This window comes from Serinus canaria, chromosome 22 (genome assembly GCF_022539315.1).
Source record: "Serinus canaria isolate serCan28SL12 chromosome 22, serCan2020, whole genome shotgun sequence".
In the NCBI taxonomy this organism is placed as follows: Eukaryota; Metazoa; Chordata; class Aves; order Passeriformes; family Fringillidae; genus Serinus; species Serinus canaria.
In genome coordinates, this window is record NC_066335.1 from 1,839,754 (window position 1) to 1,852,786 (window position 13,033).

Sequence of the window (13,033 nt, forward strand, 5' to 3'; positions counted from 1 at the left end):
ATCATGATAGTACAACACAACCTGCAGAAAAACAGCCCAGTTCTGCTGCCAAAGCTTTGTCACTTACTGCTGTTTCTTTGGGTGATGAGGAGCCAAGCCCAGGCTCCTTCTCTGCTCTGCAGAAATGCCAAAGGCTGACGAGCCACGCTGCCCACCCTGCTCCTGAACCATCATTTTCTGCACCTTTCTTTCCTCAGTGCAGAAGATGTTATTCTGCTTTGTTACAGAGGGGAAACTGGCACTGGAGTTGATTAGAAATAAATTTGGTGAGGCCTTTCTGGGGAAATGACATGGTTGCCATAGCAACCGTGGGCCAACCTGGTGCTGGCAGGTGGGATGGAGGAGCCAGGGGCTGCTCCACATCCTGAGAATGGGCTGCCAAAGCCATGTCTGGGGAATGAGGGAGAGGTGCAGGTAGTCTGCTCCTAAACCAGGTCTCTATGAAATGACAAAAAAAAGTCTAACCCCACCACTCCAGGAGAACTGAGCATTTCAGACAAGATAATTTAGATTTACTTCATAATTTATTAGTTTTCACATCACCGTATGCAATAAATTATAGCCAATATAATATTAACATTGTAATAAAATATTGCCATGAAGTAAGTACTCATCTAATAGTGACTGTCACCTACACAGAGAAGAACTGTAGTTATTATATTTAGATTTTTAGTGTTAGTGGTAAGTGAACATAATATTAGGGAACTTCACAGTAAATTCAGGGAAATCTGTCATTATTATTGCTTCTGTGCAAACGACTTTTCCTGCACACAGAGAGCTTGGCAAGGAAAGGCACAGCTGTGCAGAGTGTCTCTGGAGCATTCCCGGACAGCTGAACTCACTGCACCACACGCTGCCTTTGGGTGCATTTCACAGATGCAAAGTCACCCTGACCAGCAGCTGGGAGGTCTCCAGAGCCCCCCACCACCACCACAGCACCGGGGCTCTGCACAGGCTCAGGCTGAAGAGGCAAAGCACCCGGCTCAAGTCTGTGAGCACCAAGTCCATCAGGAGGTCCTGGGTGTGGGGGCTTCCCCCCAGCTCAGTCCCATGGCTGCCCAGAGGAGCTCGTCTGCCTCCAGCTGGGAGCTGCACTCTCTCTCTGCGAGCCTCTGGCCACCAGGCTGCTGTCCACACTGATGAGCTGTGGGCACTGATGCTGACCACACCAGTGTGCCATGGGCACTGATGCTGCTGTGGGCACTGATGCTGGCCACACCAGTGTGCCATGGGCACTGATGCTGCTGGCCACACCAGTGCTGCTGGTCACATCAGTGCTGCCATGGGCACCACTGTGCCATGGGCACCGATCCTGCTGGCCACACCAGCGTGCCACGGGCACTGATCCTGCTGGCCACACCAATGTGCCATGGGCACCGATGCTGCTGCCACTGTTGGCTCGTGGTTTGCAGTGGGGCTGAAGCCCCTGCGTGGTCTCTCAGCTCCCCAAGCCCACGGGGCAGCCGAGCATGCTGAGCGTGCTAGGAGGTCTCAAACTGTCCCATCACAAAACGTTCTCCATTCCTGCTCCCTCCGCCAGCTCAGTGAACTTTGATGGAGTATTTCCGAAACGTCAGGAACTGCAGCAGTTTGTCTTTTCTCCTCTGCTTTAGTGCCATCAGCGCTCTCGTTTTTTCCTCCATGTCCTGGTCGGTGGCGAGGATTATCTTGGCTCTCTCCTCCGCCTTCTTGTCCCCGGAGTTTTTGAAGAGTTTCTGCAGGGACGCCTCGTTGATGCTCTCGAAGATGTTGGCCGCGGCTTTCTTGCGCAGCGCCGTGTCGAAGCGGTAGCCGTGCACCGAGGGGCTCACCCGCAGGGACGTGGACATGGCTGCGGGGCTGGAGCTCCTCTTTGCTTTCATCGACGTGGGCTCTGCCCGAGGAACTCGTGCTGTGCTGCCTCCAGGACTGGTATTTAAAGGAAAAGCTGGAGGGCTCCGGTTTCAGCGGTGAGATCACGATGATGTCAACACCCAACAGTCGCAGGCAAGTTTAACATTTAAGTTGCCAACTTTCCTGTCGTGCGGACGAGATGAGAAGTCCTCTCTGCTTCTTCTGGAAATGTTGGGGTTTTTTGACCCGCCACAGAACGGGCTTCAAGCACGGCTGTGGGGCTGAGCCAGTACAGCCCAAACTCCACTCCTGCCCTTGCTGCATGAGAACAGCACTGCCTGCACAATGCATCATATCACAAACGAGTGAAACTCCAGTGAGAACTGCTGCAATGCTAGCGAGAGGCTGGAGCCTGTGCAAACAACCAAGAACTTGGCTCTGTCTCCACTGCTAACACTGCAAACCTGCTCCTGTCTGGACATGGGTTCCTTTCTGCTGCTTCCCAGCAGATGCAACTCATCTTTAGGGCACACAGAGCTGCAGTTTCTGACTGACAAGTGTTGTCCCAGAGGCAGGTGATCCATGACATCCTCTGAGATGTTAAACCCTCAGCTGCACATGGCAATGGTCTCAGGGGGAGCAAGAAAACTCAATTTGCTGCCCTGCTCCTGCCTCCAGTGTCCTTCTGCTTAAATTTCATGCTCATTAGTGCTGGAAAGAAAACTCACCTCTGCTCCACAAGAGTCTGTGCTTTCCATACCACCCTTGGTCAATGACAAGCCCTTGGGCTGGGAGGACTCTCTCTTAGTCATAGGGGTCAGTTTTGGCTCCTGTGAGGAGCAGGGAGCTGCAGTCAATGACCCTTTGGGTCCCTCCTCACTCCAGGGGCACTGTGGGCAGGGCACAGCTGCCAGCAAGGGGCTGGCTCTGCCCACCAGTGCTCCTGCTGGCCTCACACACCTGGACTGCACTGAGCACAATCCAATCTGGCCCAGAATAGCTGTGGGTTCAAAAGTCACTTAAGGCCAGGAGCCAGAGATAAGTGTATTTTGGTTAATGTTTTAAAGCAGCCGGATGCTGCAGAGGCTCTGTTTGGTAAACTAGAAGCTTGTTTACTGTTGCCTGTTACTCATCCTTGCTGAAAGGCTCTAGGAACAGCCTCTGTCCCCATCCCACTCAAACCAGGGGTTTCCCTTTCTTACCAGAGGGCTGCAGAAATTACCTCTGACCACACTGAAGAACAGATCCAAGGAAACATCACCCAGATGCTTTTTATTCCACATTCCCTTTAAAACTTCAGCTCCTTTGGGTGGAGGGAGGGGATTTGTCTGAGCCACACACGCCTCTCTAGCAGTCAGCAGGAGCAGTGAAGAGGTGAGCACACCTGAAGGCCCCGTGCAGATGTTTGTGCTGGCTCAGAATGGAGAAGGGGATTACCTGGGACTTGTTGGTCACCAGGTGAACAGGTTGCTCCTGAGCCCCAGAATGACTGGCAAGCCCAGCTCCAGCCAGGCTCAGATCAACCTCCAGCTGGCCTGGACTTGCCAGGCTTCTATCCTTAGGAGAGGGAGTGGCCTCATTTCAGTGTCTGGCCCCTTTCCACCTGGGACTTGGGACTCACCCGTTGCTGCTGCTGGGCACATCCTGAAACAGCCCTGAACCCTGCAGTGCCCATATCCTGCCAGGACATGGGTTTCCCCACTGCTGCCAGGACTTTGCTCTGGCATGAGCTCTCCCTGCACGTGCCATCGCTTCCTGTGGTTCTGTCATTGTGTGAGTTACTTTTTACAAGTTTTTCACCATTTCTTTTGTATGTGCTGGATGTTCCGTGCTTCAGAGTGTAAACAACAGCTTTGCAAATCCCTGGGATTCTTCTTCCACCAGCCAGACGTGCAGCATCTCACCTTGCCATGGTCTTGCCAAATTGGTGAGACCAATTCGTCAGCTGCTTGTTCAACATTTGCAGGGCTGATAAATCCACCCTGAAAATAGAACAGTTTTGGTGTGGCTGGATCTCTGCCCAGGAAAGATCTCATGGTTTATAGACTGTGCTAACATGAAATGTGATGGGGGAGCAGAAGGAAGCAGGGCCACATGTGCTGCCCAGTCCTTCCTGCTCAGAGCTGCCCGAGCACCGGGGGAATAAATCTGCCCAAAACACGTGCCTGGATGAAATGCTGAAAGTGCTTTGCTTCACAGGACAGATAACACAGTGTCAGGGTACTTGGGGCAAAATTCAATGCCAGAAGATCAGCCAAGATCTTGTGGGCTGAAGAAAACAAACCCTGGTTTTTTTTCATCCTCTGGTCAAAAACAAGAGCTGAGGCAGGTTCACGTGCGCCTTGTTTTCACCACTCCCACTGCACATGGAATCACTCTGCAGGTATTTGCAGAGATGTGGCTGACAGCATAAATTAGCAGTCTCTGTGGAAGATACAAGCTCAGAAAAGTATCTGCCATGGAAACCGAGACTAAAGCTGATGCTTGAGGAGTAAGACATCAAAAAGCTGCCAAGATCAAGCACGCGTTCCTTGTGAGCTCATCTCGCACAGAGCAGTAACAAATGTCTTTGCCCCTTCAAGCTCCTCTGCCCACTTTGTATAAATTTAGTTGTGCTTGGCTCTGACAGAGCGATGAAGCATGCCTCGTCTGTTTTTTTCCAGTAATTCTTGTTTATATGGGTGTTTTAATACTGCTCTCCCAGTAATGCCTAGGAGGAATTATTCATGTGTTGGATTGGAGAGCAACTTCAGAGAAGATGTGATTTCTATCATCGTCCTCCTGCTATTCTTGTGTAATTGCTTTGTGCGAGGCAAACGCTCCATTTCACCCGTTAATGGGAGGATTAATTCCCATCCCCACCGTCTGCAGAGAGGCACAGCCACATCTCTAATTGTGCTCTGCTTCTCCCGGCGTGACGGGCTCGGGGTGCTCAGGGTGGGGGCGGTTCTGCTGCCAGGAAAGCCCCGGGCCCGGGCAGGGAGCTGGCAGCCCCAGAGTAGGAGCTGGAGGGAGGCTGGGGCTGCCGGGCTGCTGGGGCAGCCACAAACTCCTGCAGAGAACCGGCTTTGCCTTCATGTAACCTCCAAAACCACTCCAAAGAAGGTAATCCGGGATGCCTGGGGCATGTTTTGCATAGTTTTCCCTCCACTGGCTGCTGCCAAAGCCTGCACGGTCCGGAGAACCCATTTGGGGTCAGAGGATGCAGCAGCCCCCATGGAGCATCCGTGCTGCCCAGCCCTTCCCAGCCAGGCAAGGGGCATTGAGAAACTGAAATTCAGAATATCCAGTGATACCTCAGAGATGCAACAGAAAGAGATGGATAATATAAGTAGATATAGATTATATAGATATAAATATAGATGATATAGATAGATCTAGATCTAGATATAGATCTAGATATAGATCTAGATATAGATAGATGATATAGATAGATGATATAGATAGATATAGATAGATATAGATGATATAGATACAGATATAGATGATATAGATGGATAGGTAGATATTTGTTTTGTCTTCAGGCTATTCAGTGAAAACCTAAGAATGGGAAATGTCCAGGGGCCTCCAGCCATCTCTGCTCTTGCCATCCCTTCCCTGCTCACATGGTCTGGAGCTCTGGCTCCTTCACAGCTGCCACCAGCCTGCAGCTGGGGAAGCCCAGCCCTTCTCAAGAGCCAGAAATGCCACTGGCTTCTGGGAAAGGTTTCTGAGATGGAGAGCTCTGCAGACATCTGTGGGATGGCTCTAAGGTCAAGGAGGAACTGGTTCATTGTGTTGCTCTTGGAATCCAAATTCCTGGGAGGTTGTCAGACATCCAGGGCCTGCCCTGGCTCCAACCTGTCTCCAGCCTCTCTCCACTGGGATTGTGTGCCTCTGGGACTCCACCTGAGATCTCTGTTTGTTTGGCTGTTGCTTGGGTTTTTCTGTGGTTGTTCTTTCTTTAATAGAACATCTGGGAACACTTGTCCAAATCTCACGGCAGGACACGATACCCTTTGCTCACAGAAACCCCAAGAGTTTAACTTGGCCATCTGTGCTCCTTGTGACTCCTCCTGTGGTCCCCATCTCTGAGATATGGGACAGGGCAGGTACTTGTCCCCAGTTCAGAGGTACAGGAAGGAGGGGATGTTTGTCCCCAGGTCAGAGGTTCGGGATAAGGAGGGTCTTTTAAGGGCACTTCTGCTGCAGTGCAATTGCTGGGAATCACAGATATGTCTCAGACAATCCTCACACAGCTCCCTGGCCTGAAAACAGGAAAAAACATACTGGTTTTCAAACAACAGAAGGCATGATGGCACAATTAAGCCAGTTAAATTCCATCAGAAAATATTTTAATAGGGGAAAAAATAAGGAGAATTTTTTCTAAGTGAGGGGAATGCAGCCCCAGGAGTGTGCAGAGCAGCCCTGTCCTGCTCTGGGCCAGGGAATGGCTGGAGCTGGCTGAGCCAAGCATTGCTCTGTGCAGGGAGACCATATAAGAGTAAAGCCTGTGGTGTTGCTGATAATGAATGTCTCCTCATTTCTCATAAATTCTCTGCTAAATGTACGATCACCAAGTTAATAATGCAGTGCAGGGCATGACAGATAGGCAGTTCCAGGGAGTAAATAATGTCTGGTAAGAAACAGAAGAGAAACAGAAACTTCTGGCACTTTTACCAGGCAGGACCCCTTGGAAGGAGCCCTGCATGCAGCAAAGCAGAGCTGAGGACACACCTGGTGTGGATGCTGCAGTCCCACAGGGTCTGGGGAGACAAGGGCTTGCTATGTAAGGAAGCCACAGGTGATTCTCTCAGTGCTTGAGACTCCTGAAATCCATCTTGCAAAGAGAAACTCTGGCTGTGGTGCTCCCCTCATGTCGTGGGAGATCATTCCTGAAATACAGTGGTGGGTTGGTATCAGAGCATTGGCACAAAAAGAACAGCCTTGTCTGTGGGGATGCAGGTGGGCAACACCCCGGGGCAATTGAGTGGGAAAACTCCATCAGGTGTGAGCATGTGCCAGCAGGACCAACCCCTGGGATGGCACCAACACCCTGGGATGCCACCAACCCCCTGGGATGGCACCAGTGCCCTAGAATGGCACCAACACCCTGGGATGGCACCAACCCCCTGGGATGGCGCCAGCACCATGGGATGGCACCAACCCCCTGGGATGGCACCAGCACCATGGGATGGCACCAACCCCCTGGGATGGCACCAGTCTCCTAGAATGGCACCAGTGCCCTAGAATGGCACCAACCCCCTGGGATGGCACCAGTCCCCTAGAATGGCACCAACCCCCTGGGATGGCACCAGCCCTTCACATCCTGCTATTCCCCTGGGAGCCACGGAAAGCATTTGAATATCCCGACTTCAGCATCTTCCTGCCGGGTCAGGAATGAAAGTTCGGACTTTGGAGCACGAACAACCTTTTCTTTCTCTGCCCAATTTCCTGTTTGATCTTCCTGAAGGTCTGGAGGAGCCGTGGCTGGAGAGGGGCTCAGGCAGAGCCGTCTCCAGCTGTCAGACAGTTCATTGTCTCTGCCTCGGGGACGGGCCCGCGGAAATCCTGCCGTGGGGCAGGGCCGGGGGCTGGCCCGGGGCTGGCCCGGGTCATTGTCGCAGCGCCCCGCACACGCTCGGCGCCGCAGTGCCCGCTCCTCGGGCTCTAATCTCTGCCCAGCCGCTTCCTCTGCTGCAGGAGAGGTGGCAGACAGGATGTGCCTTTGTGCCTTTGTGCTGCTCCACCTTCTGGGGGTCTGCGGTGCCCCCCAAAGCCCCCGTGGCTATTGTAAATCAAAGGTGACTCCGACCAAGGGGAGAGAATGATGTATCTGACTCCATTATCAGAGGCTAATTAATTACTTTATTATTCTATACTATGTACACTGTATCTAAACTGAGTCTGCCATGCACTCTTGCTCACACTCAGAGCTGCACTCGTCTCTGATTCTCTCTGACTGTCCTGACAGTCCCACACACACACCTGGCCCTGACAGGCCAAGGGAACAAACCATCCTCACTTTGGGTAAACAACCTCCAAATTGCATTCTACTTTGGCACAGCAAGCGAGATAAGAATTGTGTTTTCCTTCTTCTCTGCTGGTCTCACAGCTTCTCTCTGTCCAGAGGGCACGTGAATGCCACACGTGGCTGCCCCCAGAGCCGGGTGGAGGGAGCCGAGGGTGGGGCAGGATGGTGGCACTGGGGCAACCCTGGGGGCTGGGGGTGTGTTAAGGGTGAGAAACAGCTGCTCACTTTGAAAATCTAAAAAGGTTTATGAAACCTTAACAAAAATACAGCAAAGGGCTACATGAGGAAAGAGCTGCAGGGCTGGGAGCTGCCCCTCGTGCTCACCACGGGGCTGGTTCATCCTCAAGAGGGATGCTCAGGCTTTTATACCCCTGGGGCTGCATCAGCCAGCCCTGGCCCTTCCCAAAGTCTGTCACTCAGCTCCTCTTTGCCATTTATCAGTGCAGACTGCTCTGTAACTGGATTGGAGCTCAGGTGTTGCCATGCCCACCCCCTGAGCACCCCCTGAGCTTTGCCATTCCCACCTGCCCCAGGTAAGGGACACCTGTGCAGCCTCTTTGTACCTGTCCTGGACAGCCCAGGCTGTGATGGCAACAACACAGGGGGGAAAGGGAACTGTGGGGAGAACAGAGGACATCTAAACCACAACAACATAACTGTGCATCACTAAAGCTTTTATTGATATTCACACAACAGTTATCTTTAAATTGTGAGAGCCAATCACCTCATTATCCATCATTAAGGGTGGTCTGGTCTAAGGTTATCCATCTATAACCCAGGGAGGGCTGTGGCCATGCAGAGGAGATCCTGGGCTAGTCAGGGGACACCCAAGGCTCAGGCTGGTGGCTCTGTCTGGGGCCAGGCACAAGGGAAAGCCTGGGTGACCTCTGTGCAGTGTTTGAAAGCCTGTAAGCAGCCCGGGCTGGGACACACTGGCTTCGTGTTGAGAGAGCTAAGGCAGGTCCAAGGTCATTGTTGAGCAGTGTTTAGTTTTCAGTTCCTTAATTCTGTGTTAAAGCAAAGGGGGATGGGGCAGAGGGAGCTCCTGACCTGGCTGTGTTTTGGAGAGGAATGGCTGAGGTTTGGGTATCAGCAACACTGGGAGAAGAATGCCAGGAAGGGAAGGGAAGGGAAGGAGGGGAAGAGCAAAGCTGCCTCTGTGGGGATTTATCAGGGAGTCAACGCCGTGCTGATGGTCTGGGAGATGAGCTTGGCACTGCAGAGTTATCAGCCTTGTAGCTCATTTCTCCACTAACAAAAGAGTTTCTGGGAGAGAGCAGATGGTGTTTGGCTCCTACCACCATCTCTGGTGGCCCAGCAACTTTGCTTTGAAGCTGCTAGAAAAGCAATTTCTGTGATCTCCTTCCCACCCCTGAGGTAGTGCCTGTGCCACAGGGGCTGCTGGCTGTACTGGGGTATTTTGGGGACATTTTTTGCACGCTGAGGCCCTGCTGCAGATCCTCCCCAGCCTCTGGTTCAGCTGGGACCCCTGCTGCTGCAGGAGGATGGGAGCTGCTCCAGGGCTGTCATTCTGGTTTGTCCCCAAGGCCACTGCAGCTGTCAGGGCAGGTAAGTGAACTTTTGCCAGTGGTTGTTTTCCTCAGGAAGCTGCCTCAGCTGCCCACGTCAGCCCTGCTCAAAGAGCAGCAGCAGGGCTGTAAAGCCTATCTCTGGGACAGGCAGGGCTGGCAGCTCCAGGCACCAGAGCAGAGCTGTCTGCCACAGGTCTGAGCTGGGCACAACTGGAGCAGGGAGGCTCCCAAGAGCCCTGAATCATCTGTGGGGCACAGACCTGCTCAGGACAGCTCTGAGTGCTCCCCTTTGTGTCCTGGCCCCAGGCAGAGCCACCAGCCCCAGTGGTGCCGCGGAGCAGCAGCCTGCTGACAGCCCCTGCTCTCAGACATGTTTAACTCTCACAGCAAAGCCTTCTAGATGTTTCCCCACAGTCCCAGTCACAGTCTCAGTGAGTGATGCCTTGTTTACATGGAGCCTTGTCTTTGTTCTCCAGATCTGCCCTTGACTCGCTGTCAGGTGTCAGTGTGCAGGGGCTTCAGGCTGTCTGTCGGGTTATTTATGCAGCAGTTCAGACAAAAAAGAACCAGTTGAGAGCTGCCAGTAGATTTTAGTTCTGGGAGGGAGGGGAGGGAAGGGGAGAGGGGTGATGCTGTGTGTATAGCAAGCAGTGCAGTCCCTCTGGCAGGGTCTGGCTGAGCAGAAAAGTGCTGATGGTGAGGCTGGGCTCTGACAGCTCCCACTGTGGCTCTGAGCCCTCAGTGGCTCAGGGTCGAACCAGAAGCCCAGCCAGCAGTTTGTGTTCTGGAGTTGTTGGCATCTTCCTGGGAGGAGTAAATCCTGTTTGACTTGGTGTCTGCCTCGTGGAGAGAATCTGCCCATCACAAGGGTCTGTGTGAGACCGAGGGAGGTTGTGGGTCAGGGGACACATGGGGAGCCCTCACCACTCTGATGGGGACAAAAAAACTGAAATAAAAGATGTGGTCTGTCAGTAAACAGTGCTGAGTGTGACGTCAGGTCTCTGAGGCCATGAGCTCATGTCCAGCACCCTCTGTGCAGAGAGCTGAGTCAGTTCCTGCCACGATGAGCTCTGTGGAAGGAGCATTTTCCAGAGCTGTTTAGGGAAATCTTACAGAGAAAGTAAACACATCTCTGACCCCTGCCCCTCTGCAGGCCTCTGTGGTCATGGCAGCAGCTGGGGAAGGGGGTGCTGGGGCAGCAAAGGGGATCCTCACCCCTTGGGACAGTGCCAGGGTTCTCCTGGTGCTGTGTTGGTGGTGAACACCAAACTGCTTGTTTGACACATTAATTGGGGAAGAGAAAGGAATACCAGCCTGGCCAAGTGCCCCTGGGCTGGTGGGATGGTGTCCTGACTCTCATGGGTGGTGTCCTGATGTGCCCCATCTGCTCTGAGCTCTGTCCCACGTCCCCTCAGGCAAATAGTTTCCTTGGGGACTTCCCCCCCCTCACTCCTGGGGCTGTGGGGCTCCTCTCTCTTGAGGAAGTATCTTTGATCTGTAGAAATTAAACCAGGGAAATATTTTCCATTTGTGTCAGGATAAAAATGGCTCAAGCCAGGCATGATTGATAGCTGAAAAAAAATGGGAGCAGCCCCCGTGCCGTTTCGGAAGGCTTCCCACTGTCCTTGCTTACAGTAAACACTGAATATATTTAGCTGCAGAGCCCAGCATGACACAGCCTCTTACTGCAATAATAGCAGTGCCTGTCTCTTTTCCTTTTTTTTCCACTTTTCTAAGAAATGGGGCTGACTGGAGCTGCGAGGATGCCGGGCAGTGATTGCCTCACGGGCTCCTTGCTCCTCCTGGACACCAGGATCTGTGTTTGCCCTTGTTTACCCTGAGATAAACTCAGCAGAGAGTGAAGAAAGATGGGGATAGGAATGAGCAATTCTGGCACCAGGAACACAGGGAGAGGTGCCCTTGTTTACCAGGGCTGGCACTGTGGGCTGTGCTGACTAACTTGGCAAATAGGCCAAGGTGGCACATCCTCTGTGCCACCCTGCGGGCACTGGTCAAACCCTGCTCCCAGCCTGACTGGGCACCCTGGGCAGCAGAGAAATGATCAGACCTGGTCAGGACCTGCCTGTGTCTCATTCCCACCCTCTACCCCACATTAAGCTGTTTTTATTGCAGTGCCAATGTTTGGGTCTCTGGTTCCTTTATTTACCCACAGCTGTAATAGTGCAATGTTTCACAAACAGTGGCCAGACACCAAGGATTTTAGGGAAATAAATTCCCTTCCCAAAGGTCCCTCTGGGCATCCTTTATCTGATAATGAAGACTTTACCATCTCCTAGCCCAGTGTCATCCTTTTAGCAGTGGTGGCTTCTCAATTTTTCCCCAATCTCTCTCCATATTAGGTGTGTTTTAGCAGCTCCTCTCTCCTCCCCTTTGTTGGCTTGAGTCATGGCCTGTAATCATATCTGGCCTGCAGCAGCTCTGCAGAGGTGAGCCCTTCCCCAGGTGCAGATAAGCCTCTGCTGGTGCCAGGCTGCATGGGACACGGTGCTGCAGGCACAGCCTGAGCTCTGGGGCAAGTGGCAGCACAGAAAGGAGGGGGAGGCAGCTGTTTTCTGTGCTCTCAGATCCCTCCCAAGGGGAAATCACAAGGCAAACTTGGTTGTTGTTAATAAATTCCTTAGAGACCTGTGGTTAAGGTGTGCAGGAACGGAGCCAGGCCAGGTGAGGATGAGGTGTCCCCCCAGCAGAGCCCTGGGGTGGTCCCTGATCACAGAGCAGGGACATTTGGGCCCCAGGTGTGACAGCACTGGGGACTTGCTGCCTTTCCAAGGTGTTGCAGCAGGGGAAGGTTTGGGATGCAGCATTTGGAGCCCAGCAGCCCCTGGGTGCTCCCAGGAGTGCAGCAGGTCCAGAGCTCTGCTCCAGCAGCACAAGTGAGGCAGGAACTGGGGGAGTTGCTCTGAGATAAACTCAGCAGAGAGTGGAGAAAGATGAGGATGGAAATGAGCAATCCTGGCACAGACAGGAACACAGGGAGAGGAACAGCAGCCATGGCTCAGGCTGGAATTGGCCGTGGCTCCAGTGGGACCTTCATGATCTAACAGCAGCCTGGGGACCCTGAGATGGGGCTGCAAACTCCCAGACACTTTAGGGAGGTTGATCATGAATGAGTTTATGGCTTATGAGGGGTTTGTAAGGGAGCCAGGACCCAGATAATGGGGGATTTTAATTACTTAGATATTGATGGCTATAATAAGTGTGCAGCAAACCACAAAGGGAAACCTATGGCTGGAGGGGAGAGTGAGATTGATCTATGCACAGCATGCTAAATCACTTAAATCATTCAGAGCCTCTTCTGGCCCCAGCTCCAGGAGCAGAGCCAAGTATGATAAATAAGGCTGGAATTGGGAAGTGTCTGGAATCCAAATGTTTGTATTCCTGTTCAATTTCAAATATTCATGGGACAAAAGCAGCAAAGCACTTGGCTGGAGCTGCCTGGGGGCTGTGGGAATTCCTGGGGAGGGGGCTGGCAGCCCAGCAGCAGGAAAGGTGCTCAGGAACTTTTGCACAGATTTGTCTCAGTGGTGACTTGGGTGAGACCTGGGCATGGCAAGGAGGGACCCAGAGGCCAAAGAGATTGGGAATGATGGAAAGTCTGAGCCACCAGTGTGGGTGGGATGACAGACTGGGCATG

At 52.7% G+C, this 13,033-nt stretch overlaps 1 protein-coding gene across 1 annotated transcript; it reads right to left on the minus strand.

Moving 5' to 3' along the window:
* Window positions 1-511: 511 nt before the first annotated feature.
* On the minus strand, window positions 512-2,161 carry TCIM (transcriptional and immune response regulator). The gene has a single exon (XM_018922672.3). It carries the CDS (start codon window positions 1,860-1,862, stop codon window positions 1,542-1,544), a length of 321 nt encoding a protein of 106 aa, XP_018778217.1. The 5' UTR covers window positions 1,863-2,161; the 3' UTR covers window positions 512-1,541.
* Between the last annotated feature and the right edge of the window lie 10,872 nt (window positions 2,162-13,033).

What these genes read in the sequence shown, in the direction of transcription:
- TCIM (XM_018922672.3), bottom strand. Translation starts at nt 1,862, where the DNA reads ATGAAAGCAAAGAGGAGCTCCAGCCCCGCAGCCATGTCCACGTCCCTG.